The sequence below is a fragment of the Oryctolagus cuniculus genome, chromosome 15 (genome assembly GCF_964237555.1).
Source record: "Oryctolagus cuniculus chromosome 15, mOryCun1.1, whole genome shotgun sequence".
NCBI lineage: Eukaryota > Metazoa > Chordata > Mammalia > Lagomorpha > Leporidae > Oryctolagus > Oryctolagus cuniculus.
In genome coordinates this window covers 83,372,920-83,400,417 of record NC_091446.1, presented here as the reverse complement: position 1 = coordinate 83,400,417, position 27,498 = coordinate 83,372,920, and the positions used below count along the sequence as shown (strand labels likewise).

The 27,498-nt window shown below is 51.2% G+C and overlaps 1 protein-coding gene and 1 long non-coding RNA gene across 32 annotated transcripts in view; one reads left to right on the top strand and one right to left on the bottom strand.

Annotated features, from left to right (window-relative positions):
* LOC103351327 (uncharacterized) overlaps window positions 1–27,498 on the top strand; it is a 555,796-nt gene that overhangs the window by 254,074 nt on the left and 274,224 nt on the right. The window lies entirely within an intron of this gene.
* The window catches only part of MARCHF8 (membrane associated ring-CH-type finger 8), a 105,692-nt gene that overhangs the window by 8,871 nt on the left and 69,323 nt on the right, over window positions 1–27,498 (bottom strand). For 12 of the 16 annotated variants that reach the window (XM_017348680.3, XM_008269845.4, XM_002718326.5 and 9 more), the window contains one exon: window positions 14,586–14,636. The exons of 2 other annotated variants lie outside the window; for them this stretch is intronic. In XM_017348680.3, the coding sequence (XP_017204169.1) occupies window positions 14,586–14,636 (51 nt within the window). Of the gene's footprint in view, window positions 1–8,238; window positions 9,054–14,585; window positions 14,637–16,852; window positions 16,979–27,498 lie in introns of those variants that run through there. 2 more of the 16 variants (XM_051823724.2, XM_051823721.2) reach the window with 2 other exon arrangements.

Genomic DNA, 27,498 nt, shown 5'->3' with positions numbered 1-27,498 from the left:
GGGAGGTTACAGGGCAGAACAGAATCTCTGAACAGTGGTCAAACTCGGTGAAAAGACCTAAGAGTGAGAGGAGGCATCGCAGTGGGTAGAGCAGTAGACAGGGAGAAACTGGGGCAGGGAGACAGCAGTGCAACTCAGGACACAACTGCACTACTCACAGCCAGCAGGCTCCAACGCTGGCCCACACTGGGCCTGCATGGACCATGCACACACACACACACATCTCCCCGCCAGCCCCTGTAGGGCCTGCATGGACCATGCACACACACACACATCTCCCCGCCAGCCCCTGTGGGGCCTGCATGGACCATGCACACACACACACATCTCCCCACCAGCCCCTGTGGGGCCTGCATGGACCATGCACACACACACACGTCTCCCCGCCAGCCCCTGTGGGGCCTGCATGGACCATGCACACACACACACGTCTCCCCGCCAGCCCCTGTGGGGCCTGCATGGCCATGCACACACACACACCCCTCCCCACCAGCCCCTGTGGGGCCTGCATGGACCATGCACACACACACGTCTCCCTGCCAGCCCCTGTGGGGCCTGCATGGACCATGCACACACACACACATCTCCCCGCCAGCCCCTGTGGGGCCTGCACGGCCATGCACACACACACACACATCTCCCCACCAGCCCCTGTGGGGCCTGCATGGACCATGCACACACACACACATCTCCCCACCAGCCCCTGTGGGGCCTGCATGGACCATGCACACACACACACCCCTCCCCGCCAGCCCCTGTGGGGCCTGCATGGCCATGCACACACACACACCCCTCCCCACCAGCCCCTGTGGGGCCTGCATGGACCATGCACACACACACACGTCTCCCCGCCAGCCCCTGTGGGGCCTGCACGGCCATGCACACACACACACACATCTCCCCACCAGCCCCTGTGGGGCCTGCATGGACCATGCACACACACACACATCTCCCCACCAGCCCCTGTGGGGCCTGCATGGACCATGCACACACACACACCCCTCCCCGCCAGCCCCTGTGGGGCCTGCATGGCCATGCACACACACACACCCCTCCCCACCAGCCCCTGTGGGGCCTGCATGGACCATGCACACACACACACGTCTCCCTGCCAGCCCCTGTGGGGCCTGCATGGACCATGCACACACACACACGTCTCCCCGCCAGCCCCTGTGGGGCCTGCACGGCCATGCACACACACACACACATCTCCCCACCAGCCCCTGTGGGGCCTGCATGGACCATGCACACACACACACATCTCCCCACCAGCCCCTGTGGGGCCTGCATGGACCATGCACACACACACACCCCTCCCCGCCAGCCCCTGTGGGGCCTGCATGGCCATGCACACACACACACCCCTCCCCACCAGCCCCTGTGGGGCCTGCATGGACCATGCACACACACACACGTCTCCCTGCCAGCCCCTGTGGGGCCTGCATGGACCATGCACACACACACACGTCTCCCTGCCAGCTCCTGTGGGGCTGCATGGCCATGCACACACACACACATCTCTCCCCAGCCTGTGTGGGACCTGCATGGCCATGCACACACACAACACCTCCCCACCAGCACACACACACCCCTACTCCTTCCTCCTCAGGATCATTAGCCAGAGTAAGCTACTGCTCTGTGTGCACTCCCAACAACCTCAGGCAAACTGCACCCAGTATGTTGCCACAAGCAGGCCCAAGCCACCGCCCGCCTCCCCCAGGCCCAGCTCAAGTGGCCCCTGGCCTTACTCCTTGATGTCAGGGAGCTCCACACTGGCCCACAATTCCCTGCTGAGACCTAAAGCCTACTTATTTTTTATGATATATTTATTTGCTTGAAAAGTAGGGTGAAGGTGGTGGAGCGGGGACAGAGCGTCCATCTACTGGTTCACCCCCCAAATAGCCACAGCAGTCGAGTTGGTCCAAGCCAAAGCCAGGATCCAGGAATCTGGGTCTCCCATGAGGGCGGCAGGGGCCCAAGCACTTAGGCTATCTTCTGCTGCCTTCCCAAGCACATTAACCAGAAGCCAGACAGGGAACGGAGGAGCGAGAACTAGACTGGGTGCTGAGATACAGGACACTGGTGACACAGTGGTGGCTGTAACCCACTGCGCCGCAGCACCGGCCCTGCCCTCATTCTTTCTCAGTTCCACTACCGGGCATACTCTCACCCTGGCACTTGACCCACGGGGCCTGTGACACTGGTCAGCCACCACCAGACGGGCATGGCCAGAGCCTGGAACTGCTGCCCCCACAGCAGACACACCGGCCCGGAGAGCCAGGAGGGCCACAGTCTTCCTCGCGCAGCTGTACAGAGGCCAGATACCATCTTAAAGGCCACTCAGCCTCAGTGAACCTCGTCCAGGAAGTCGCTGTGGGATACGCTGAAACCACGCAGGGCCACCCCACTAGTAGCAGCCTGCTTCTGAGTCATCGAACACCCAGTTATTTTCCAATGGAAGGCACATATGGAATTGGGTAGGTTTTCCTTAAGAACCTGAAGTTTAATTTATTTGAAGACATAAAAAAATGACATCCCTCAAATACTGCCCCCAGCCGCCACCGCCCCATTACTCCTGGTCAGGATGCTTCCTGAAATACAGGGAGGACGTCTCAGGACCAGGAAGGGCCACGTGCTGTGACCGCCCTAGTGGCCTCCAGGCCCCACCGCTCCAGCCACCCTCTCCTCCAGCATCCTCTGCCCAGGGAAGCCGTCGAGGTTCCTCCTCCTGGGAGCTCCTCCGCCCCCTAGGTGAGCACAGGGGGCCTTCTGGTCCCAGGGGCCTCCCTGTGAAGCACCGGGGAAACAGACCTGAGTCCCCCCGCTCCTACAAGCTTTCTGACTGCCAACATTTGCTACTAAGGCCACTCTGAAGCTGACAGCCTTCGGCAAGCTCCTGTTCTCCTCTCACTCACGAGGGTGACCCGCACTCTTCAGCTTCTACGGGCAAGGCCAAACACACTGTGAAGTCACAGGCTGGCCATGGTGCCCTGCGGGGTGGTGACGGTCGTCCCCTCCCCGCCTCTGCTGGACTTGGAGGAAGGGACAGGCAGCTGCAATCCCGCCCTTGCCACTGTAGTCACCAGGGCTGACAGATGGAAGGGTGCCCCTCCCTGCAGGACAGAAGACAGGGCACTTTCCAGGGACCTCCTCCCACGCGGACCTAGAAAGCCCAGGCCCTTCCTGTAACCAGGCGTGCTTCCCTGTGGCAGGGTGCAGGAGTCCCTTCTGGGGAGTGACGCCCAGCCAGGGTCAACGTCCTGGGAGAAGCTAGGTCTCGCGCTGCAAGCTGAAGAGAAAGGAACTCTTGTTCCCCTTCTGACCCTGGGCACTGCTCACACCCTGCACACCTGTGATGGGATGAGGGGCAGCCCCTAGAGGGAGGCGGGAAGACCTCATAGCTGACAAAGCCTGCATGGAGGGAGTAACTGACCACGCCTGCATGCGGTAATCTGTGTCCACGTTGCCACGTATTGTCGTGTCAGCTGCACCTCAGAGAACTCAGATGTGGCTGCACTGGCAGGAATGCCAACACTGGTGAGACAGCGGCAGGGGCAGTGGCACCGCACAGCGTGAGGGTCTGCACTGCGCCCTTTACTCGGGACAGGAACAGTCTGCGCATCCCCCACCTCTGCCCATGCCCTGGCTGCACGCTCCCCGGTCTCATCACACTCTGCAGGGTGCTCCTGCCCAAGGATGTCCGAGCTCAGCCAGCCTCCCAGACAGAAATGCTCTTGTTACTAAAGCTTCAACAAACGCTGACTCCTCCTCCAGGAACGGCACGAACACCAGTGACATCCTACAGCTCCCACAAGAGGCTCCTGTCACCTGCTCCGCAGCCCAAGTCTTCAAGTCCGGGACCCACCCAGGCACCAAAGCGTAACCTGCTGCAGGTTTCAAACAGAGCGAAGTCTATTAGCTAACGGACAAGGATCTGAGGGGCTGACCTGATCAACGAGTGAAGGGAGCCTCAGCCTTGAGCATGGAGGAAGTCGGGACAAGTGAGGGCCAGCAGCTGGGGCAGGCGGGCTGGGTGCAGGGCCCAGTGGGGCAGCCTGAGCCCCGGAGTCCGTGCCCCACTGTACTGACTGCCCAACCCACCTACGCGCTCCTCTCCACGGGGCCAGGCCACAGGAGAGCCAGCAGGTCCTGATGGCAGCTACAGCCCGACACATCCAGGAAACTTGGCCTGTACCGTGCCTCCCAAATGCTCTGTGGTTCTAAGAGCCTTTCCCACCACGGGAAGGAATGCAACAGCAACCTCACTACACAACAATGCTGCTAGAAATCCCCTCTCTGAGAGTGTCGGAACCAGCTGTGCCAGGACCAACCCCTGGATCCCGTCAGAGCCTGAGCCCCAGTCATCTCTGCTGCCCAGGAAGGACAGGCACTTTCACACAAGCGGTTTTCCTGGATGCAAGCCTGTTGGTTGGTGGCTGCCCCTGTTGTAAACCATTTTAACAAGCCTGCCAAGAACACACGGAGTGAAGAAAAGCCCCACGCCCCTGAGAGAAACCGCTCCCTCCTGTCTTGGACTGCAGGGGCAGGGCTGGCAGGCTTGCTCGGCACAGGACACCTTCCACGTCACTCCTTCCCCAGCCCCGCTCCCCTCTCCACGGCAAATCCCCAGTGGGCCTTCCCTGCATTCACGAGCAGCACAGCCACTTGAGCACCTGGGTCTCGGGCCCCTGGCAAACGCACGACAAGGAGCAGCGCAGCTGACTTCGTTTGTCCTTAAGCCGGGAGGGCCTGGTTTTACAGGGTGAGAGGCAGGCAGGGCTCAGGTTTACAACTGACCTCAATACGTAGTCCATCAGATCAGTGAGCTCACAACGGGCGGGAAAGGGTGTTCAGGCTGCTCTTAAGAGGGGAAGGTGCTCGACCTCTCTCACACTAATGAGATGCCATCAGCTACGGAGCGTCCCTGACCCCCGTTCTTCTCCTGCCTTACCTGTAAGAATGGAGCTAATCGTGGTTTTCTGTTTCTCTGTTTAAGCTCCTGCTTCCTCGGGAGAGCTGCCTAAGCCATGACAGCACTATGCTGACCTGTCTCCAGGCCCTTGTGATCCACACGGCATCGCCACCATGTCTGTACACGAGCTGCCCACGTGCCCCTGACTCCGACTCCTGGGAGCCGTCCATTGGCGTGCTCCTCCTGACGCCTTCCCTGGCCGCCTGCTGGCAAACCTTCTCCCGGCCTGAGACCGTGGCATTGGCATCAGTGTCGGCCTTCCCACGGGCACGGGGAGACAGCCTCTCCCCTGTCAGTCCTTTCAGGAATTCCGTCCATGCACACTTCCGTGAAGAGACCTGTGCAGCCCTGTCTGTGACTGCGAAGGGCTGGCATCAGCCTAAATGCCCATGAGCTTGGAGCAGATGGAGGTCACATGGCCACTTCTGCAGAGAGGAATCCCAGTGTTCATCAGGAAGCAGGGACAGGCTCGGGACGTCCAGTAACAGACACACAAAATGCAAATCATCAGCGAGAAGCACCCTTGCTGAGGGAGGCAGGTCCAGTTGTGGCCTGAAAAGATTCTCAGCCCAGGGTCCCTCTCCTTCCTGGGGGCCCTGGGGAAGAACGCGCCTGCCCAGTCAGGCTGTGAGAGCCCTTGCACCCCACCTTGGGCTGACTGCTTGCTGGCTGCCCCACAGGGGCCCCGGCTACCCCGAAGCCCACTTGTGAGATCAATCTTCCAACTGCTCCTTCTGCCTCCAACCAGGGAAAATTCTCTGCTTTTTAGTACTCGTGGGATTCCATAGGATTCCCAAGATTATCTATTTCAATGTCAACTGTGCCAGACAAGAAAACATGGTCACGGGAGCATTGCCCTCACTGGGCACCAGTAGGAGGCCACACTAGAAATCCTACTAACCAGGCCACCCTTCACCTGCGCTTCCTGCTACTCAAAGGTATTGGAGCCGAGAGATGGGGGGTTCTGCTCCTACCTGCCAGCTCAGCAGGCCCCACCCCACAGGAACTGAGGCATCTCACTAGGGGCCTGGATCCTGACTGTACAGACCCAGACTGCGTTCCTGCAAACCCTTCCTAGCACAGAAGTCATGCTGTCAAAGCCAATGGTTCATTACCAGACGCTGACTTCTATAAATAAACACCCTGCTGTAACTCCACTTCAAAAATGAACTACAATTACAGAGGAGAGGCCTCCGGTGGCTGCCCAGGTAAATACATGGTGCCATGGATGAAGGGCTGTGCCAAGAGCCAGCTTTCCCAAAGGCAATTAATTAAAACTGACCCGTGTAAAGAAAACACACACAATCCAGGCTTCACGGGAGAGGACGAAGGACAACAGCTACCGCATGCCAAAATGATTGCCACTATCCGTGACTCTCATTGGCATGGCCCGGCCAGCAGCGCCGACACCGACTTCTCCTCCTCGGGGCCCCCGCAGAGTTAGAGGCTCGGCCCCAGCACAATGGGGCGCCTGTCCATCACAGCACTGCTGCAGGGAGGGAGTGGCTGCAGGCCCCTGCTCAGGGCTTCTCCGACAAAGCAGTCTCCATGCTGCAGTTGGGAGCCGGCAAACAGCACTTGACTACAATTAACTACGCTGCAAGCAACCATTGCTGAGCAGAGCTGGCTTCACAGCCCCAGGAAGTACAGGCACAGAAAGGTTCAAAGCCACTAGGAGCAACAGGGTGGAAGGGTTGTCTGTCGGGCATTGACCAATCACTATGGTTTCACTATGGTAACTTCCTTCAGATGGTCAGTTTTTCAAAAATAATCAAAATACACCGTCACTGCTGAGAATGCTCCTTTAAGAGAATCTTAGGGTGGTGGCAAAAGCACCGGCTTTGGACTCCAAAGTCCTCTGTGTCCTGGGGCCCCTCCCCCGTGCACACCCCCGAGCAGGAGTTTAATGATTTAACAATCAGGTTAGCAATCCACAGGGCTGTGGGACAAGATCTCGCCACTGTGCGGAGATGACTTGGATGACCCCCTACAGAGCAACCTGGGGTCCCACGGACATCTCCACCGCCCACTTGCCTGGGAGGAAGACAGCTCCTGCCCCGGCGACTCTGAGGTGCACAGAGCTGCACAGGGCGAACCCAGGGCCTAGAAGCATGTGCCTGATGGGAATCTGGAGGCGGGGAAGGTGACCTTCACCTTCAAATGAGTTAGAAGGTAACAAGGGAGCAGGTTCAGAGACCTGCCTAAAACCCCTTCAGCCTGCCCACTCCCACCACAACCCTGGCCTCTCTAGTGTTTGTCCAGGGCCCCGTGGCCTTGCTGGGACCCAGGCTCCCGCCCACCCAGCCCAACTGACGCTCAGAAGCTCTGCTCCCCGTGTCCGGCGTCCTGTGTGTTTCTCTGGCAGCATCGATCAAGGCACGTGAGACAATGCTTCTGGAACAGGACATTCACAAGGAAGCTGCTCTGTCTGGCAGGCACACACATGCAGGCATTCGAGGAGCACCTGCTGAATGACCGGAGTAACTACACCCTGGTGAGAGCAGTGTGCCTACGTGGGGTCCACACGCATATGAGATTACTGAGGGCCCCTCGAGCTGCCACCTCTGGAGCTTTACAACATTGGCACATTTGCAAACACAGCAACGGAGCCGCCTCAGCCTCTGGGAACTCCACCCTGTCCTAGTGAGAGGCTGTGGGGCAAACAGCAGCAAGGGAAGCCGCAGGAAACTAGGAAATGCACCAGACTTGCTCCCCTGCCCCACCTCCAGCGGCCCTGCACCGAATTCCGAAAGTTACGGACCCAAATCCCACTGTCCCCACGCAGCAGAAGAAAATACACAAATACCCAGCTGCCCAGCTTGCCAGAGGACAGCCACACAGCAAACCTTGCCCTCTGCACCACTCTGTCCCAACTGGGCGGGGGGAGAGTGGGCTCGGTGCTCAGGATGAAACCTGAGCTGTCACCATCCCCTCTGGCTCCTGAAAGGAAGAAGCAGACGCTGCACTGGACAACCTCATGCGGTCTGTCCCCTCTGGGCAGATGCGGGTCAGCGAGTCGCCATCCGCAGGCTGACCTGGGTCGGCGAGCTGTACCTCGCTCCTGTCGGAGGGCTACAACAGCCAGTACAAGATCTGGGAAGCCTAGAGGAGCCGATGCTCGGTCCCGCCAGCCAAGTGCGCAGCAGTGACTCTGAGTGCTCAGTAGCATGCCCAGTCTGACTGCCCCCCCAAGAACACTTCACTAACCAGACGTGCACCATGCTCACCGCACCCGTACAAACCTGGGCAGAGTTCTGAATACCTACTGCAGGGGGGCAGCTTCCAGTGGCAGCTGGAACCTGAATCCGGTGCAGGGCACCCCTACTCCCGGCTCCCAGGGCATTCGCCCTCAGACAACTGCTCCCCATCATGAGCTGGCTCAAGAAACCGTGTCACCTGGACCAGGTCCAATTCCCACGGCTGAATGGGAACACTTCCCCAGGGTACAATAACATCATGTCTGGGTGTTGCCCTCTGTGCCCTCAAGACGTGCCAGAGACTCCAGAAAGACCAGCTTCTGCCATCAGCCTGCCCTGGGACGCTTCCTGGTGTCTGGGGAAGTCCTAGCCAGGAGCAGGCGAGCAGCCCCGCAGTAAGACACGGCGTCCCTCACTGGGTGCCGGGTTCAGTACCCAGCACTGTAGCTCCTGACTCCAGCTTCCTGCTACATGGACGCTGGAAGGCAATGGTGATGGCATAAGTACTTGGGTTCCTGCCACCCATGCCGAAGATCAGGATGCGGTTTTTTGACTCCAGCCCCAGCCAGGGGTCATTGTGGCCCTTTGGGGACTGAATCATTGGATGGCAGTGCTTTCTCTCTGTCTCGCAAATAAAGAATAAATGAATGAATAAAGCTAATTCCAGTTGGACAGGGTGGGCTTGAATTCCAGTTTGTCTCTAGAAGGTTTTAGGCCAAAGTCCTCACTAAACAATCAGAGGCAACACAGCCTCAAGGGTTACAGGCACCTGCAGACGTCACTACAGTGATGGAGGCTGCTTTTCTCTGACAGCCTAAAGCCCGTGACAACCATTTCTCCACTGCCGCGCAGCTCCACCCTAGCTGGCTCCTTCCCACCTGTAACAGCCTGCTCTAAGTGCTCCCTCCTCCACCTTCCCTTCCCTGAGTAGCCTTCTACCCGGGACCCCTCCTCATTCCCCATCTCAGCCCCTGCTGATCCCCTCCCAGGCATTCTCTCCATGCAAGCCACCATATGGAGAGGGGCTTGCTTCCTTCTGTTTTGTTTGGTTCAGCATTCAAAGGCCAACATCTGGCACGCAGTCAGGTGCTGGACAGGAACTGTCTGTGTCATCCTCGCAAATGTCTCCCTGTCTTGGGGTTACAGACGACGACTCCTCTCACCTGCAGGCAGGGGCAGTGGTACCAGGGCACAGTGCTGGCAGACAGGAGGTCACCCCACCTCTCCTGGGTCCACCCTGAGGCTCTGCTCGGTGCCTTGCTGCACACCCCTCCCCAGCCCATACTCCATGGCTCCCCAGCACCCACAGTGATGGTCCCTTGGTAGGAAGAACTCCCAGCAGAGCTGGGAAGTGGGCTTGCCCAGCCTTCACCCCTCCCTCCTCACCACAGCACAGCCTCCTAAGTGCACCCAAATTGACCTAGCTGTCTCATAAAAGCAGCAGTAGGACCAGGGTGTGACACAAGGAGCTTAAGTACTATACCAAAGAGTATATATAGTTTTAAGTGGGTACGTTCTAATTTCATGTTCTAAAACTGACCAAACACATGATTTCAGATACTATGCAATGATCACGTTTTGTGTTGGTGCCTCAGAGAACAATTACACACATAGAGGCACAGGAAATGTGTGGGGTGAGGGTGGGAGGGGTGGGGGGCCTGGGACCGTGGCTCCAGGACGCCCTGCTGGCCTCTGATTAGGGACTCAGCCAAGCGACGCCACAGTGGCTGCATTCCACGCCCACCATTCCCAAGCTCACACGGCCTCTCCAGGTACTTGGTCAACAAAACAGGGCTTCTCTCAGGGCAACTCTGCTCCTTCCAAACACAAGAGGTTCTAAACAGTGCTGCGATACTATCATGAACCGAGGGATGCTGCCCCCACGAGTGGGAGTGGTGTGACTCACATCCCAGGAGGTGCGGAGGGAGCCCATCTCTAAGGAAGCAAAGAGCTTGGAAGAAAGCAGAGTGAGGAATGAGTCACCCATGCCAACGGGGATGGGTGGTCTCCGCCCGAGAGGCAATGGCTGTGCACAGCAAGCAGGCCGGAAGGAGGTTGATGGTGACAACCAAGAGACACTGCACTGGACAGGCTCCATGCGGCCAGGGTTGCATTTCATTCTAAATGCAACGATAAGCACTCAAGTCTTGAATGGAGAGCACTGGGACTCCACGTAGTGGGGTGATGTGGGCTGGAGGGTGGGGGGCAGATCACAGGCAGATGATTGGGAAGCCACAGTGGGGGCTGAGGAGGCGGGGACTGTGCCGATGAAGAAAAGGGATGGGTGTGAAGGGGATGGGTGTGAAGTGGTATCAGGTGTTGAGCATGCCTCACAAAGGCTCGCTCCTACTGAGAACCCCCAGGGCCACCTTCCCTCCCTGGCTCTGAAGGGTGGGGGTAAGCCAGGCACAGCTCTGCACTCATCAACACGTGCAGCGAAGCCCGCCACGCTGAGAACAAGACAGGAGGAGGTGACTGAGGAGCCCTTTGGTGGTTAGAGCCTGTAAAGCTTCATGAAGTCCTGCACCTGTCACTGAGGCTCAATAGGGCTGCCCATTACTGTTACTACAAAGTGCGTGCTGCATGCAGACTTGGCCACAGGACTTGCTCACGTGTCCCGACGTGGCACCAAAGCACTGGCAGACAGAAGCCCACACATGTTCTAGTGCCCCGCAGCAGAGTGCAGGGCTGCAGCTCCCGATGAGGAGGGAGGGGCCGGCAGGAAAGGGGATGGCAAGGAGATTCACTTATGCTGTACAACTATATTGCACTATACCCCTTAAAAATGTACAGGTATTACATGCTAATAAAATTTTTTTTAAGTTTTTTTTTTTTTAAGTTTTTTTTTTTTTAGGACCAGTGCTGTGATGTAGCTGGTAAAGCTACCACCTGCAACACCAGCATCCCAGGAGGTACCATTTGGTGTCCTGGCTGTTCTACTTCTGATCTAGCTCCCTGCTAATGACCTGGGAAAAGCAACAGGTGATGGCCCAAGGATCTGGGCCCCTGCCACCTATGTGGGAGACCTAGATGAGGGTCCTGGCTCCTGGATCTGCACCCTGGCCTGGCCCAGCCCAGCCTAGGCCATTGAGGCTATCTGAGAAGTGAACCAGCAGACAGATAGAAGATCTCTCTCTCTCCCTCTGTCTCTCCCTTTCTCTTTCTTTCAAATAAATAAATAAATATTTTTATAGAGATAAGATTTTTAAAAAATCTTTTAAAAGCAAAGCCTGTGAGGAGAGTTGCAGAGACAGGGAGGGGGCTGTGATAGGCTGAACTGTGCTTCCCAAAATACATGTCGAAGCCCTAGCCCCCAGAACGTCAGAACGATCTTATTTGGAAATACAGTCATTGCAAATGGAATCAGTTCAGATAAGGTCATACCTGCAGCGGCCTTGAAACAAGAAAGAAACCTAGGCCCAGCCAGGCACCAGGGAAGGCGACAGGAAACCTGCCTCATGTGGACTGGGGCAGAGCCTGCACTGCCGCTGCCACAGCTGGCCGTGCTGGGGGCTGACAGAAGCAAAGAAGGGTCTTCCTCTGGACGCTCTAGAGGGAGCATGGCCCGGCTGACCCCTGATTTCACACTTCTGGCCTCCAGAACCATAAGAAAATAAATCTCTGTTGTTCTTAAAGAATATACAGAAATGCTCCATTATGCTTCATTCATTAACTCTCTAAGAGGACTCTGTCCTTTAAAAAAAGCATTAATTATAATGTATATAATTTGTATTTATTCGAGAGTCAAAGGGACAATCAGGAGCTGAGGACCACATCATCCCTGGCCTGCAATGCCCAGCTCTGCGTTCCTGAGTTTTGCTTTTATGCAAAATTAAATGGACACATAGGATTAGATCACAGATATATCACAGAGGATTTACTAGATTAAAAGAAACAGAGCTCTTAATGAAAACACCTGTGTAGTTAGCGCATTAAAATGGTATATAATACACATTCATTTTGGCATATGGAGGAGGCCTGAGACGGCAGGGCAAGTTTTGTCCCATTATTTAAATCTTCCTGTCAGGATCTATGCCACACTGGCCGCGTGACAAAGACGTGGGGAGAAGGTTCACACTGGCTGAGTAGTCTACCAGAGACCAAGTCTGGACGCTGTGTGGGAGTGAACCATGGTCACGCCCAAGCAGCTGGCCTGCTCCTGGTTGGCCACTGAGGGACCACGTGCAGGTGTGGCAGCCACTGCTGGGTGGTGGATGTATTTGCCTCTTGGCCCCTCCCTTTCCTAGCCTGCCTTCCAGCGAGGGGTGGCCCATGAGCCACTTCCAGCAAGGGGGTGTAAGCAGAACTCAGGCAGCTGGTTGGAGCATCAAGGAAAGCCTCTGCCTTCCTGCTGACGAACTCCTCCATCTTGGATCATTCCCGATTCCTACTAAGGTCACAGCCCAGGCGCCAGGGGGCCCAGCTCCCACTGAGACTCATGCCAAGCAGGAGGATGGCAACATAATAAGGTGGCCAAGAGAGGAGAGAGCAAGCAACTTAGTCCCCTCCACCCCTCCACAACCTTGTTAGAACCCTACAATCCACAGGTCTTCACCTCACCACAGCCAGCGTTTGTTACTTGCTGTCAATTGCCTTCCTAATTGAGTAGATGCTCAAAAGAAATGGAGTTTTCTCCATAAGTCACACCCATCACACACTCAAAATGGCCTCACTAGAAAAACATTACCTGCTACACATCCTGTAGGGACCCAGAGCAGGTAACAGAAATCTGTGAGGAACCAAAGGGGCCAAAAACATGCAGTACAGAGAGGGCAGCCTCTTACTAAAAGGGGCTGGGGAAGTAGGGTGTCCCTGTGCACAAGAATGAAACTTCATCCCCTACTTCTCATCCTACCCAGACGTCAACCCAATCGTAAGACCTGAAGCTATGAAGCTATTAGAAAATTTAGGGGAATCACTTCAGGCTATTGGCATAGGCAGTGATTTTTCGGATAAGACCCCAAGCACAGACAAGGAAAGTAAAAAACAGACAAATGAGACTACAGCAAACTAAGAAGCTTCTTCATAGCAAAGGAAACAACCAACAGAATAAAAAGACAACCCAAAGGAAAGGGAAACCTCTGGCCAACTCTTCATCTGCCTAAGGATTAATATTCAGAATACAGAAGGAACTCAACACACAATAACCAAAAATTTCAATTTAAAATGGACAAATGATGCAAACAGACACTTCTCAAAAGAAGAAATCCAAATGGCCAAGTTGTTGATGAAAACACTAGCCACCAGAGAAATGCAAATCAGAACTACAGTAAGGTATTATCTGACTCCAACCAGAAAAGCTATTATTAAAAAATAAATAAATAAATGCTAGCAAGGATGTGGAGAGGAGGGAGTCCTACCACACTGTAGGGAGGAATGCAAATGAGGGCATCCATTATCAAGAACAGCATGCAGGTTCCTCACACAACCACCAGCAGAACTACCACATGACCCAGTTGTCCCCTACTGGGTATCTGTCCAAAGGAAATGAATCAGCGTATGAAAGACACCATGCTGCCATGTTTATCACTGCACTGTGCTCGCAGCTGAGATAAGGAACCGTCCAACAGATGAACGGATGAAGACAAAGACGCTGCAGCATTATACACAGCGGAATATTACTCAGCCTTCCAAACAACCCTACCACTTGCAGCTTTTTAAAATGGATGGAATGGGAGGACACCACGCTAAGGGAAGTGAGACTCAGACAGGTATTTGCCATGTGTTCCCTCCTGTGTGGAGGATGGTAAAAATTGACCTGAAGGCAGAATAGTGATGCCTGGAGGTTGGGGATCAGTTAGGAGATACAGGGAGGTTGGATACTAGGAACCAACACAGTTAGACAGAAGGAGTAAGCTCTAGTGTGCCACAGCACAGGGGGGTGACTACAGCTCATAATCATCTATCATACAGCTTATGAACTAATAAGAGAGACCCTGGAAATATAAACTAATAAGCTTATAAACTAATAAGCTTATAAATATAACTTAATAAGCTAATAAGTTATAAGCTCCAAATATAAACTAACAAGGAAAAGGAAACATCAATTACCCTGACTTGACAGGTACACACTGTAAACATTTATTAAAATATCATGCCAATTTCCATAAGTATGTACAACTATTACACATTTAATAAAACATTTCTTTAAATGTTTAAGAACATGGAAATGCTAACTGACTTTGATTATCACCTACTTAACACATATAGTTGTCAAAGGATCACACTATACCCCACAAATACATACAGTTAAAAAAAAGAAAAGAAAACTCTTCCAAGGGAAAAAAACAATAGAATCCCTTCCCAGTGGGGGAAGAACTCTGGATCCTTAAGGGAAAATGGTATAAACACAGCAAGTTGTGCAAGAACAGAAAAACCCCAAGGCACTAAGATATGGCATTTCCGTGGTTCTCTACCTTAGAAATGTTGCTTGAGTGACTCATGGAATGTCCCAAAGTCTTCTCATGCTGCAAGCAAAACAAACAGGTATGAAGTTTGAAGCTCTGAATAAAATGTGCAAAAAACAAGTAACAGATCGTAAGAATCCTACTGACAAGTTAATTCCCACAACCAGAACTTGCTAAGCACACGTTACTATGTACTGCATATATGTAACCAGGTGGTCCACACCAGACAATTGGGCAAAAATGAATTAAAACAGAAGTTTCTGCCTGAAAGAACTTTGTTAGCAAGTCTTCAGGCAAAGAACAGGAGTCTGGAGTTAACTAGAGGTCAGATGGCATTAAGCGTCTTAAGATACACTCAAGTGGAGGTCTCAAGCAGAAGCTGCCTGCCAATGGCGTGTGACACACAGAGTCCATAGGGTGGGCAAGGCGGGTGCGGGTTAGCCAGCCCCACGCAGCCCGCATCTTCTCCCTCACAGCACCTCCTCCTGGAGCAGAGGGAGTCATGCCCGGCTCCTCCCTCTCACACCCCTCCACACTCAGCTACAAAGTCTTAGATCCAACTCCACCCCCAACCCGGACCCCTCCCCCCTTAGAGTTCCTCAGTCTCAAATTTGATTTCCATTTCTACTGCAGGTGCGCTGACTTCTCACCACAGCTCTGAGGAACGCCTGCCTGGTTTCAGCTCCCACACTGACTTCCCTGGGACACCTCTGTTATAGGCTGAACTACGTCCCCACTCTCTCCAGGCTCACGTTAAGTGCTGACTGCCAGCATCTCAGACATGGCTGGATTTGAACCGAGAGCCTTCAGAGAAGTAATTAAGCCTAAGTGAGGTCATGAGGGAGGACATTAACCCAGTGTCACCGGTGTCTTTGTAAGAAGAGATTGGGACGCAGAAGACACAGGGTGAAGCCGGCATCTACAAGCTGTAGAGGAGGGCCTCGGAACAAACCAGCAAAAAGATTTCTGCTGAATAAGCCGTCCGGGGCAAACCCATACAATAATCTTCCACACTAAGACCTCAGAAAGTGAATATTCCAAGGATAAATCTGGCTCTTCAAACAAGAATCTTCTGAATCCACTCATTCTTGCTCTAAATCCAACCAAGTAAAAAACTATTACCAAAAAAAAGACTGTATTAGTATCATTTTATTTTATTTTTTTATTTTATCTGAAAGGCCAAGAAACAGAGACAGAGACACAGACAGATCTCTCATCAACTGGCTCACTGTCCAAATGCTCTTAACAGCCAGCGCTGGGCCAGGCTGAAGCCAGGAGCCTGGAACTCAGTCTGGGTGTTCCATGGGGGTGGGAGGGAGCCAACAACTTGAGACATCACCTGGAGCCCCCCGGAGGTCTGGATGAGCAGGAAGCTAGAGTCAGAAGCCGACCAGGACATGAGCCTAGGTGCTCCAGGATGGGAGTGACAAATGCCGGCCTCTTATTTGTACCTTTTTTTTTTTTTTTTTTTTTTTTTTTTTTTTTTTGACAGGCAGAGTGGACAGTGAGAGAGAGAGAGAGAAAGGTCTTCCTTTGCCATTGGTTCACCCTCCAATGGCTGCCGCGGCTGGCACGCTGCGGCCGGCGCACCGCGCTGATCCAATGGCAGGAGCCAGGTGCTTCTCCTGGTCTCACATGGGGTGCAGGACCAAAGCACTTGGGCCATCCTCCACTGCCTTCCCGGGCCACAGCAGAGAGCTGGCCTGGAAGAGGGGCAACCGGGACAGAATCCGGCACCCCGACCAGGACTAGAACCTGGTGTGCCGGCGCCGCAAGGTGGAGGATTAGCCTAGTGAGCCGCGGCACTGGCCTATTTGTACCTTTAAGCTGATCTGTTCTCACTTCGGTTCACATGCCACTCACATACTAGCCGTGGAGGAAGGCTGAGCTGTAGCTGGTGGGGAAACTCCTCTGGTTGATCAGAAGTACAGGACAGAGAATGGATTGCTTCTGAACCCCTCTGATGAAGTGCCGACTCCATTCCCTCAAGCCTCTCCTCAAAGGGAGCGAGCCACGGGAGGGTCTGATTGTACCCCTTCCCCACCACCAGCCTGCAGGCTGCCTTTACTCTGTACGCTTGGCTGCTCCTGAACACGCAGCACTCCCAAACGCCAATGAGGAAGTGTGTCCAGAGCTCTCAGCAGCCTGCCAGCCAGTACTTCTACCCCTGCAGGGATGTCCTCTTGCCTTTACAGCAATGTGTTTGTACAATTCTTTATTTTACTATATTCTTTGTTTTATTGACCTGAATGGAAACTTAAATACGGGTCTCTTACATGTTTAGCCTCAATGAAGTGTTTGGGAAAGGACAAAGTGTTGGGAGTCCATCATCAAAGACTGCTTCCCGAAGTCCAGGTCTGATTCAGAACTTCTTTCAGCCATGCTGTCCGTACACTCACTCGCTGGTGAAACAGTTCAATCCACGGGTAGTATAACCATCTGAGTTTCATTCATGATTCACAGAAGTTTTATGGACAACTATAGGCACTGCTGTAATGAGCAGCTTAATGGATCATCTTCTAGTGACTTACTACTAGATTTTAGTTTAGTCTACTACATTAGAACAATGAGACCATAAGCCTTTGGTAATAAGCACTGTCGCGTCACCTGACACCTCAGGAGGAATGGCCAGCTGGGCACCACATGGAAACCTACAGAGAAGCAACACACGGGATCCCAGGACATCCACTGTCCCACCAAGGCCAGGTGCTGGGCTGGGGAGAGGCCTGGCTGGGGAGCTTTACGACTATAAAACAGGACTAACCACTAACAGTTGCTCTTTCCCTTATGGACTTTTAAGAAATAAATTTAACAATGCAAACTTTTACTCCATTTTCCCTAGTTACTACAATCAATAGTTTATAATAGGGAAACTTTATCTGTCTTTTTCTTTTTGGTAAAGATTTATTTATTTATTTGAAAGTCAGAGTTGCGAGAGAGAGAGACAGACAGACAGACACACACACACACACACACACACACAGATCTTCCATCTGTTGGTTGGAAGATGGCCGCAATGGCCTGAGCTGAGCCAGGCCAAAGCCATGAGCTTCATCTGGGTCTTACACTTGGGTGGAATGAGCCCAAGTTACTTGGGCTGTATTCCACTACTTTTTCATTAGCCACTAGCAGGGAGCTGGATCAGAAGTGCAGTAGCCAGGACTCTAACTGGTACACATGTGGCAGAATCACAGGTGGCAGCTTTTACTCACTACACCACAACGCCAGCCCAAGAAATTTCTATAATGACCAGTTTCAGACTGAAACTGCCAACATTCAGAGCTGCTCCTACACTACATGGTAGTATCTTAACAGTTCGGTTTCAACAGGTCACCTCCATGACACCAAAACACTGTTAGTTTGTGTCTGTTTATTTGGACATTTCAGAAAAATCTAAGAAGTTCAAGACCACCACAGAACTATTTTTCAAAAAGTAAATCCAAGGATTCATTCAAATCAATCAACTCAGTCACTCCACAGTTTGTTTGTTTGTTTTTTAAGATTTTATTTATTCATTTGAGAGGTAGAGTTACAGTCAGGGAGAGGGAGAGATGGACAGAAAGGTCTTCCATTCACTCCCAGATAGTGTAATGGTTAGAGTGGGCTGATCCAAAGCCAAGATCCAGGAGTTTCTTCTGGGTGTTCCATGTGGGCACAGGGGCCCAAGCACTTGGGCCATCCTCTGCTACTTTCTCAGGAGCATTAGCAGGATGCTGGATTGGAAGTGTAACAGCCAGGAATCAAACTGGCACCCAAAGGGGGTGCTGGCGCCACAGGTGGTGGCTTTATCCACTAGGCTACAGTGCTGACCCCTATAGCTCAAATTTTAAAAAGCAAATCATAGGGCTGGCACTGTGCCATAGTGGGTAAAGCCACTGCCTTCAGTGTCAAGCATCCCATATGGGTGCCAGTTCAAGTCCCAGCTGCTCCACTTCTGATCCAGCCTCTCTGCTATGGCCTGGGAAAGCAGTAGGAGATGGCCCAAGTCCTTGGGCCCCTGCACCCATGTGGGAGACCCAGAAGAAGCTCCTGGCTTCTGGCTTTGAATAGGCCCAGCTCCGGCTGTTGTGGCCATCTGTGGAGTGAACTAGTGGATGGAAGATTCTCTCTCTGCTTCTGCTTCTCTGTAACTCTCCCTTTAAGAATCTTAAAAAAAAAAAAAAAAAAAAGAAAAGAAAATCGTGACTGCTGTAAGTGTATTACTGATTAAAAGATGGCAGTGAGCTCACAGCTGAGTTAATACTAATAAATCAATGAGGAAATAGATTGGGGAAGATTAAGTCAGCAAGAGGGTGTGAGAAAGCAGCTTTCTTACCAAGTCCTAAAGATAGAGAAGCCCTGTTGAGAACAAAGGACATTTCACAATTGATCTAAGCAGTGCTGCCAATGTTTGGAAAGCCCCAGGCAGTTCCAACAGAATGCATCATGGGAGCAGAACCAAGACTTGGAACCCACACCTGCCAAACAAACCCTGGAAGTAGAGGCCAAGCACGGTAAGAGGACAATGATGCCTAAGCAGTTTTCAGGATTCTCTTAAGGAACTGAACAACAGAACTTCATGTAGGTGTTTTCCTGAAACTCTGACCAGGAATCGTCATTAAACACAGAACCAAGAAGCAGGTGTGTTTGGTGCAACAGTTAATACAACCCTTGGGGACACTCACATCCCATACTGGAGTGCCTGATCCATGTCCTGGCTCCTCCACTTCCAATCCGGCTTCCTGTTAATGTGCACTCAGGTGATGGCTCAAATATTCAGCTTGCTGTTTATCCATGTACAAGATGGAGATGGAGTTCTGTCTCTTGGTTTTGGTCTAGCCAAGGCCTGCCCGATCTGAAGCCAGGAGCCAAGAGCTTCTTCTAGGTCTCCCATGAGGGTGCAGGGGCCCAAGGACTTGGGCCATCTTCTACTACTTTCCCAGGCTACAGCAGAGAGCTGGATCGGAAGTGGAGTAGCCGGGACATGAACCAGCTCCCATATGGGATGCCAGCACTACAGGCAGCAGCTTTACTGGCTATGCCACAGCAACAGCCCCTAGAATTTTTTTTTTTTATTATTATTTGACAGATAGTGAGAGATAGAGACAGAGAGAGAAAGGTCTTCCTTCAGTTGGTTTACCACCTAAAAGGACGCCACGGCCGGAGCTATGCCGATCCAAAGCCAGGAGCCAGGTGCTTCTTCCTGGTCTCCCCTGCAGATGCAGGGGCCCAAGCACTTGTGCCATCCTCCACTGCCTGCCCGGGCCACAGCAGAGAGCTGGACTGGAAGAGGAGCAACTGGGACTAGAACCCGGTACCCATAAGGGATGCTGGTGCCACTGGCAGAGGATTAACCAAGTGAGCCACGGCGCCGGCCCTAGAAAAAAAAATTTTTTTTTTTTTACATGCAGAGTGGATAGTGAGAGAGAGAGACAGAGAGAAAGGTCTTCCTTTGCCATTGGTTCACCCTCCAATGGCTGCCGCGGCAGGCGCGCTGCGGCCGGCGCACCACGCTGATCCGATGGCAGGAGCCAGGTACTTCTCCTGGTCTCCCATGGGGTGCAGGGCCAAAGCACTTGGGCCATCCTCCACTGCACTCCCTGGCCACAGCAGAGAGCTGGCCTGGAAGAGGGGCAACCGGGACAGAATCCGGTGCCCCGACAGGGACTAGAACCCAGTGTGCCAGCGCTGCAAGGCGGAGGATTAGCCTAGTGAGCCAAGGCGCCGGCCTAGAAATGTTTTTAATTAACAAAAATAGTCAAGCTCACAGTGATGGACAGGTTTTCAAAATTCTAATTATTGCTAAGAAACCTCAAATTTTATCAATGGCAACAAAATTTGTTACTAGCTTTCTTTGAAGTGAAAAATTTTTAAGAAAAAAGTCTGTCCATGTCAAAATAATATAGTTTTTGACCATTCTTGCAAGCAAAGATTGTATTCCATTTTTTTTAAAGTGAGTAGTGGGCTGGCGCCATAGCTCACTTGGTTAATCCTCTGCCTGTGGCGCCGACATCCCATATGGGCACTGGGTTCTAGTCCCGGTTGTTCCTCTTCCAGTCCAGCTCTCTGAGTGGCCCGGGAGGGCAGTGGAGGATGGCCCAAGTACTTGGGCCCTGCACCCGCATGGGAGACCAGGAAGAAGCACCTGGCTCCTGGCTTCGGATCGGTGCAGCGCCAGCCGTAGCGGCCATTTGGGGAGTGAACCAATGGAAGGAAGACCTTTCTCTCTGTCTCTCTCTCACTGTCTATAACTCTACCTGTCAAATAAAAAAAAAAGCAAGTAGTTCAGCCAGTAACTCCATCATACAAGGGTTTTGCCTTGAAGGGTCCAATTTACGTCAGTATGTAGTAGAAATGCTTTATACTAGCTATGCCAGAAGTAGGAAACACATCACCCACAGTGAAAAAGACAGTCTCTGAAACTGATACATGTTAAAAATGGGCAGAAAAAAGTTATTAGAACTTCCTTCCAAATGTTCACTAGCTCAAGATGTAAAATATTAAAAAAAATTTAACTCAAACATCTAAAGAAAACAAGCACTGAAAGAGCTACCCAGCAAGATACACTCATCAATACCACAGAGAGCACGTGCACGCACACAAGAACTCTAAAAAGAATTCAAGTATCCCACAGAAAGGCAGGGAAGAGAGACCGAATTCAGAAACAGGAAAAAAAAGGAACCTGGCACACTTAATTCCTACGATATCAAAAACCTCAGGAGAAAAGCTACTGAGCCAATGAAAGAACACGGAGTCTGTGATGGCCGGGTTACAGCTCAGTGCCTCTCCGCCACCCCCAAGAGGAGCTCCGCAGAAGCTGACAGTGGGAGAACATGCATCTCCTCCAGCTTAGCATGCAAGTGATCAGTACCAGGTTTCCCAGGGAAGGGTACGCCTCCAGCATCTCTTGGCTCACTCCCCCAGCCCAAGTTACAGAAGCCCTGTTCCTGACGGAAGTGACTGAGAGAGGTTTGCTGCCTGCACAGCACCTACTGGCAAAGCAGACACGCTACACAGGTATATGGCAGGTGGAGGACAAATTGGGCCCCCGATGTGCTGGACCCAGGGTGCCCCAGGAGGCAGACCCTATACCCGCAGAGGTGCCAAGAGCCCCATGGGTTACTGCCCTGTGTGCAGGTGTGTCACTGTGTAACAGGAGACCACGGACCCCTCCCCAGTTTTGAAACACAGGCTCAAATGTTACAAAGTTAGATGACCACCATGAAGAACAGAGTTCCCTGAGGTCTCTCCAAAGGAAACCAGCATTACTTGAAATAATGAGCACGTGGGAGTTCAAGCACAAAAGGGCTCTGAGAAACAACGGCGTTTCAGAGGTAAGCAAGTAAGAGAGGAGAGGGGCTCCACTGAGCAACAGTGAAGCTGCAAACAGAGACTGGGAACCTACTGAGGTTAGAGGAAATCTCAAACATCAGGCCCCAAAGTCATCAGGATCACTCTCAGGAGCATGCCATGCCCCAGGGAATGATCCAGAAGAGCAGAGGAACCTACCAGCAATTAGGAGACACTCAGAACGGGAGACAGAAGCAGAGAGAGATCCCAGACAGCTGACAGAGAGAGCACCACTAAAACCATGGTCCCGGCTTGATGGGCCACACCCCTGAGGCTACTCACCGTGAACAGACCTCGGTACAATCCAGGCATGACATCAAATGAGTAAGGAGTGCTAGGATGGGGGAAGAATAATTCAGAGTTGCTAGAATTTATTACCTAAGTTTACATTTGGAAGGCAGTTATAACATTGTAGTGTCTTTTTCTTCCCATTTTAACATGTATCGGTTTCAGGGACTTTTTCATTTATTTATTTTGACCCATGTACAGGAAAAATAACAAGTAACAAAAACTGCCCTTGAGAGGGCTCAGATAACAGAGTTGGCACAAAGGGGTTTCAAAGGAGCTGTTACAAACATATCCATAGAACTATAGGGAAACAAAGGAACTATATGAAAACAAAGGGAAATACAATAGCAATGTCTCATCAAATAGACAATAGCGATAAAGGGATAGTAAAAATGTGGAGGAAATATGGAATATGTGAAACTGAGACACACTAACTGACACAAAAAACTCAGTAGAGGCACTTAACAGAAGACTTGAGCTACTGCAACAAAGAATCAGTAAACCCAAAGATGCATCTTTAGAGATACAGCAGAAATAATGAAGAAAAATATCAAGTCTTAGAGAAATGCTAAGTGCCCCAACACATCCATAATGGCAGTATCAGAGGGAAAGGGGAGAAAAAGGAAAGCAATGCTCAAATAATGGCTGAAAACTTTAAAAATTAGATGGAAACATTAATCCATATGCCTAAGAAGCTAATAAAATCATAGGTAAAAGCAAAGGAACCACACCCAGACGTATCACATCAACATGTTAGAAGAGAAAAAGTGGGGCAGGCATTGGTGCAGAGGTTAAGATACTACCTGTTATGCCTCCATCCTATATCAGACTGCTTGGGTTCAAGTTCCAGCTCCCTGCTAATGTGCACCCTGGGAGGCAGCAGTGATGGCTCAAGTACTTGGGACCCTGCCACCCACATGGGATACACAGACCAAGTTCCCACCTCCTGGCTTCCATGTGGCTCAGCCTCAACTGTTGGGGGCATTTGGGGAGTGAACCAGCAGATGGAAGATCTTTCTCTGTACCTCTATCTCTGCCTTTTTAATAATGAATGACAAAAATTAAATTGTTATTTTTGTAAGTCAATTGAAAATAAAATTTAAAGAGAAAATATTAAAAGTGGCAGGAGATGAATGACTCAGTGTGTACCGAGGAATTCCAGAAAAGATGGAGAGCTAACTTCTCATCAGAAACCAGGAAGGCCAGGGGCAGACATTTGGCAAGTGGTTACCTGGGTTCACTTGGCTGCCTGGGTGCAAGTCCCCTCTCTGCTTCTGATAATGCAGACCCTGTGAGTCAGCAGGTGGTGGCTCAAGTAGCTGCATCCCTGCCACGCACACAGAACACTCAGGCTGAGTTCCTGGCTTCTGGCCTCAGACTGCCCCACCTCAGCTGTTGCGTACATTTGGGAAGTGAACCTTTGGATGGAAGAGCCCTCCCTGCCCCTCGAATTAAAATTTCATGAAGAGTGTATAATCTCAGAGGTATCCCTTTAATCCTGGGAACAGGACCGGGAGGGACAGAAAGCCACTAACACTGTTGCAGTTTTAAACAAGATTCCTTAAGACCAATCACTTTTTGTCCATGTTAGCAGTCTTGTCTCCAATACAGAGAAAAGAAGGGTAGACTGCTGTCAGACATACCTGGGTTCCACCTGTCATATCACAGCAGCGTAATTTTACAAAGTTTACTCAACTTCACAGAGCCCCTGGAATTATCTGTAAAAGGGATCATCTGTGAACAGCAGTAAAATGCATTGTGATCATCTCCAAGTTGTGATATTTAAAGTATGCCGCATCAATTAAAGCATTCCGTAAGTTATAAAGATAGGGGTGGACATGTGGAGCACTGGCTTCCATCACCAGCTGGGACACCTGCATTCTAAGTAAGAGGGCCTGGTTCGAGGCCCAGTCACACTGCTTCAGATCCTGCTTCCTGCTAATGTGCATCCTGGGAGCAGATATGACAGCCCAAGTGCTTGGTCCCCGGCACCCATGTGAGAGATCCAGGCGGGGTTCCAGGCTTCTGGCTTCTGTGTAGCCCAGCCCTGTTACAGGCATCTGGGAAGTTAACTGATGGATGGAAGGTATCCCTCTTCTGCCTCCCTTCAAATGAAAATGAATATACACAATCGTTTTAAAATCTGAAAAGCTGTTCCTATATTATTATTACAAAACAAAAAGAAGAGTTGTCAAGGTAGATAAATACACACAAAAAATCCAATATAACCTAATAACAGGAGACCACAATTTGATACCAAATTATAAACAGGATTTGGAATTGGAGTAGCAGGTTAAGCTGTTTCCTGCAAGGGCAGAATCCTATATGAGCACCAGTCCAGCTGCTCCATTTTCAATCCAGCTCCTTGCTAATGGGCCTGCGAAAGCAACATAAGATGTCCCAAATACTTGTGTCCCTGCACCCGAGTAGGAGACCCGGATGAAGCATGTGGCTCCTGGCTTCAGCATGGACCAGATCTGGCTGTTGTGGCCATATGGGGGAAGAACCAGCAGATGGAAGATTCTTTCTCTCTCTCTCTCTCTCTCTCTCTCTCTCTCTCTGTCTCTCTCTCTCTGCTTTTCAGAGAAATAAATCTTTAAAAAACAAAAAAGAGAACAGGATTAAAGGAAAAATATATTAAAACACAAAAAAGAACCATAAAAAAGTAGTAGTTATACTGAAATCAGGCAAAACAGACTCAGGAAAATTTTACTATCCAGGAGGGACTTTTGCTATAATAAGGTCAAGTACATTGGGAACATATAACAGTTGCAAAATGCACTTAGTATAAGTACCCCAAAATACATGAAATAAAACACGAGAGAAGTAAGTGAAAAATAAGTATTTACAGACTTAAAAAAAAAACCACTTTGAACAATGGACAGACCAATAAGCAGATCAGTAACAAAAAACAGAGTTGAATAGTACTATAAGACAACTTGACTTACCCAACCCAACAGAACAAACGCTCTACTCAACTGTTCATGAACAATCCCCAGGGAAAATCTTAGTAAACTTGAAAGAACGATATCAGAAAAAGAGATTTCTGGCTCCAACAGAGTTAAAATTTAAGTTAAATGTCATTATATCGATAACGGAAACTAATTATCAAATTAGCAGACATGTGGCAATACAATCTGGGTTAAAGAACTCAATAGAAAAACTCAAAGAATCTCAAGATTCATAGAGATGAAGACACAAAGCATCAAATTTACACAATGCAACCACAACAATGCTTAGAGGGACATTTACAGCTGGCAATGCCAACGCGAATCAATGAAGGACTGAGACAAGACAGCTGTATGGGAGCCAGGAAGCAAGCATGCAGCAGAACATGAAGTCTGAGGCACATTGACTTTGGATGTCCTACCTCCAGAACTCTGGGTAAGGGGAGCCGCACAAGCAGGCAGAGCGACACTGACACCAGCCTCACTTAGTGGTGAGACACCATGGGGACTGCTCGTTGTCACTTTCTAAATCTTTACTTGGGGGGGCTGGTGCTGTGGCTTAGCAGGTGGGACTGCCGCCTGCAGTGCCAGCATCCCATGTGGGCACCAGTTCGAGTCCTGGCTGCTCCACTTCCGATCCGGCTCTCTGCTGTGGCCTGGGAGAGCAATGGAGAATGGCCCAGGTCCTTGGGCACCTGCACCCACGTGGGGGACCCGGAGGAAGCTCCTGACTCCAGATCAGCGTAGTTCCGGCTGTTGTGGCCAATACAGGAGTGAGCCAGCAGATGGAGAACCTCTCTCTCTCTCTCTCTCTGCCTCTCTCTCTCTCTCTGCCTCTCTCTCTCTCTCTGCCTCTCCTCCTCTCTGTGTAACTCTTTCAAATAAATAAATCTTTAAAAAATAAAAATAAATTTTTACTTGGCGTAAAATACACACAGCACAAAAAAACTCTATCCTAACCACTTCTAGGCATTCAGTTTAGCATCCTTAAGCATACTCAACGGCTGTGCAACCAATCCCCACAGCCGCCTCATCACACAAAACTGGAATCCACAACCATTACACAACTCTCTGCTTCTCTCTACCTGCAGTCTGCACTTACTATGATTTTGCTTTCTACATCCGTGAATGTGACTACTGTAGATACTTCACATACATGGGATTGTACAATACTTGGCTTTTTGTGGCTGTCTTGTTTCATTCAGCAGAATGTCCCCCAGGGTTCATCCCTGTTATAGCACACGTCTGAATTCCTTTTTGAGAATAACACTTTGAGGGTATACCTCAAAGTTCGTGGAAAATGAAATTACAAGGTAAGTTTAGGAGTTAGCTTGCATGTTAGGATATGCGCATCCCACTTCAGAGTACCTCGGTTCAGTTCCCAGTTCTGTGAGGACTTAGGAGGGCTACTAGGCAGTCAGGAAAGGCCCCTGTGTGAATGAGGAGCCAAGTGTTTATAACCTGCTGGTTTCAAAGGACACTGCCCCAAAACAATGAAAAAGACTGACAGGGAACACGATGAGTCCCCTACCCACAGGTACCTATAACAGGCTCTGGCATCACCCCAGAACACACCACAGAGCAGCATGTCTCAAGTCTTAGAAAATGATCGGGTAGGCACAACCTGCCTTAATGAGTCAGGTCAAGGATATTTCTCAACTGTCACATCTCTCACCCATTCAGCAAGGTAGTATCTGTTAACTCATCCGTAACCATGACTGCTTCCCTAGTAAAGCCACACAGAAAAAACAAAGCAGAACCCTGGTGCTCCGAAACCGTGTAGAAGAACTGATCTACTGATACCCACTCCCTGTGTAATCTCCTCATACCCAGACCTGGATGGAATGCTCCCTTGGGTGCCCTCCTGGCAAGCAGGAGTTCTTGTCTCTCAGTAAATTTTCACTTTGCTCACAGCTCCCCCCGCCCAACTGTCTGCACTGCATTATTAATTGCCATGAGACAAAGAACTGACTGGAAACTCCTGGAACGGCTCCAGCTCCTAACTCCAGCTTCCTGCTAACAAGCACCCTGGGAGCAGCAGCAGCAGCAGCAGCGATAATTAGATTCCTGCCACCTACATGGGTGGAGTTGCCTAGCTCGTGGCTTCAGCCTCCCCAGATGTTGCAGGTTTTGGGGAAGTGAGCCAGCAAATGCAAGAGGGTACCATCTCTATATGTATCTCTACCTCTTTCTCTCAAAAAATAAAAGAGGCTGGGGCCAGCGCTGTGGCGCAGTGTGTTAAAGTCCTGGCCTAAAGCGCTGGCATCCCATATGGCCGCCGGTTCTAGTCCCGGCTGCTCCTCTTCTGATTCAGCTCTCTGCTATGCCCTGGGAAAGCAGCAGAAGATGGCCCAAAT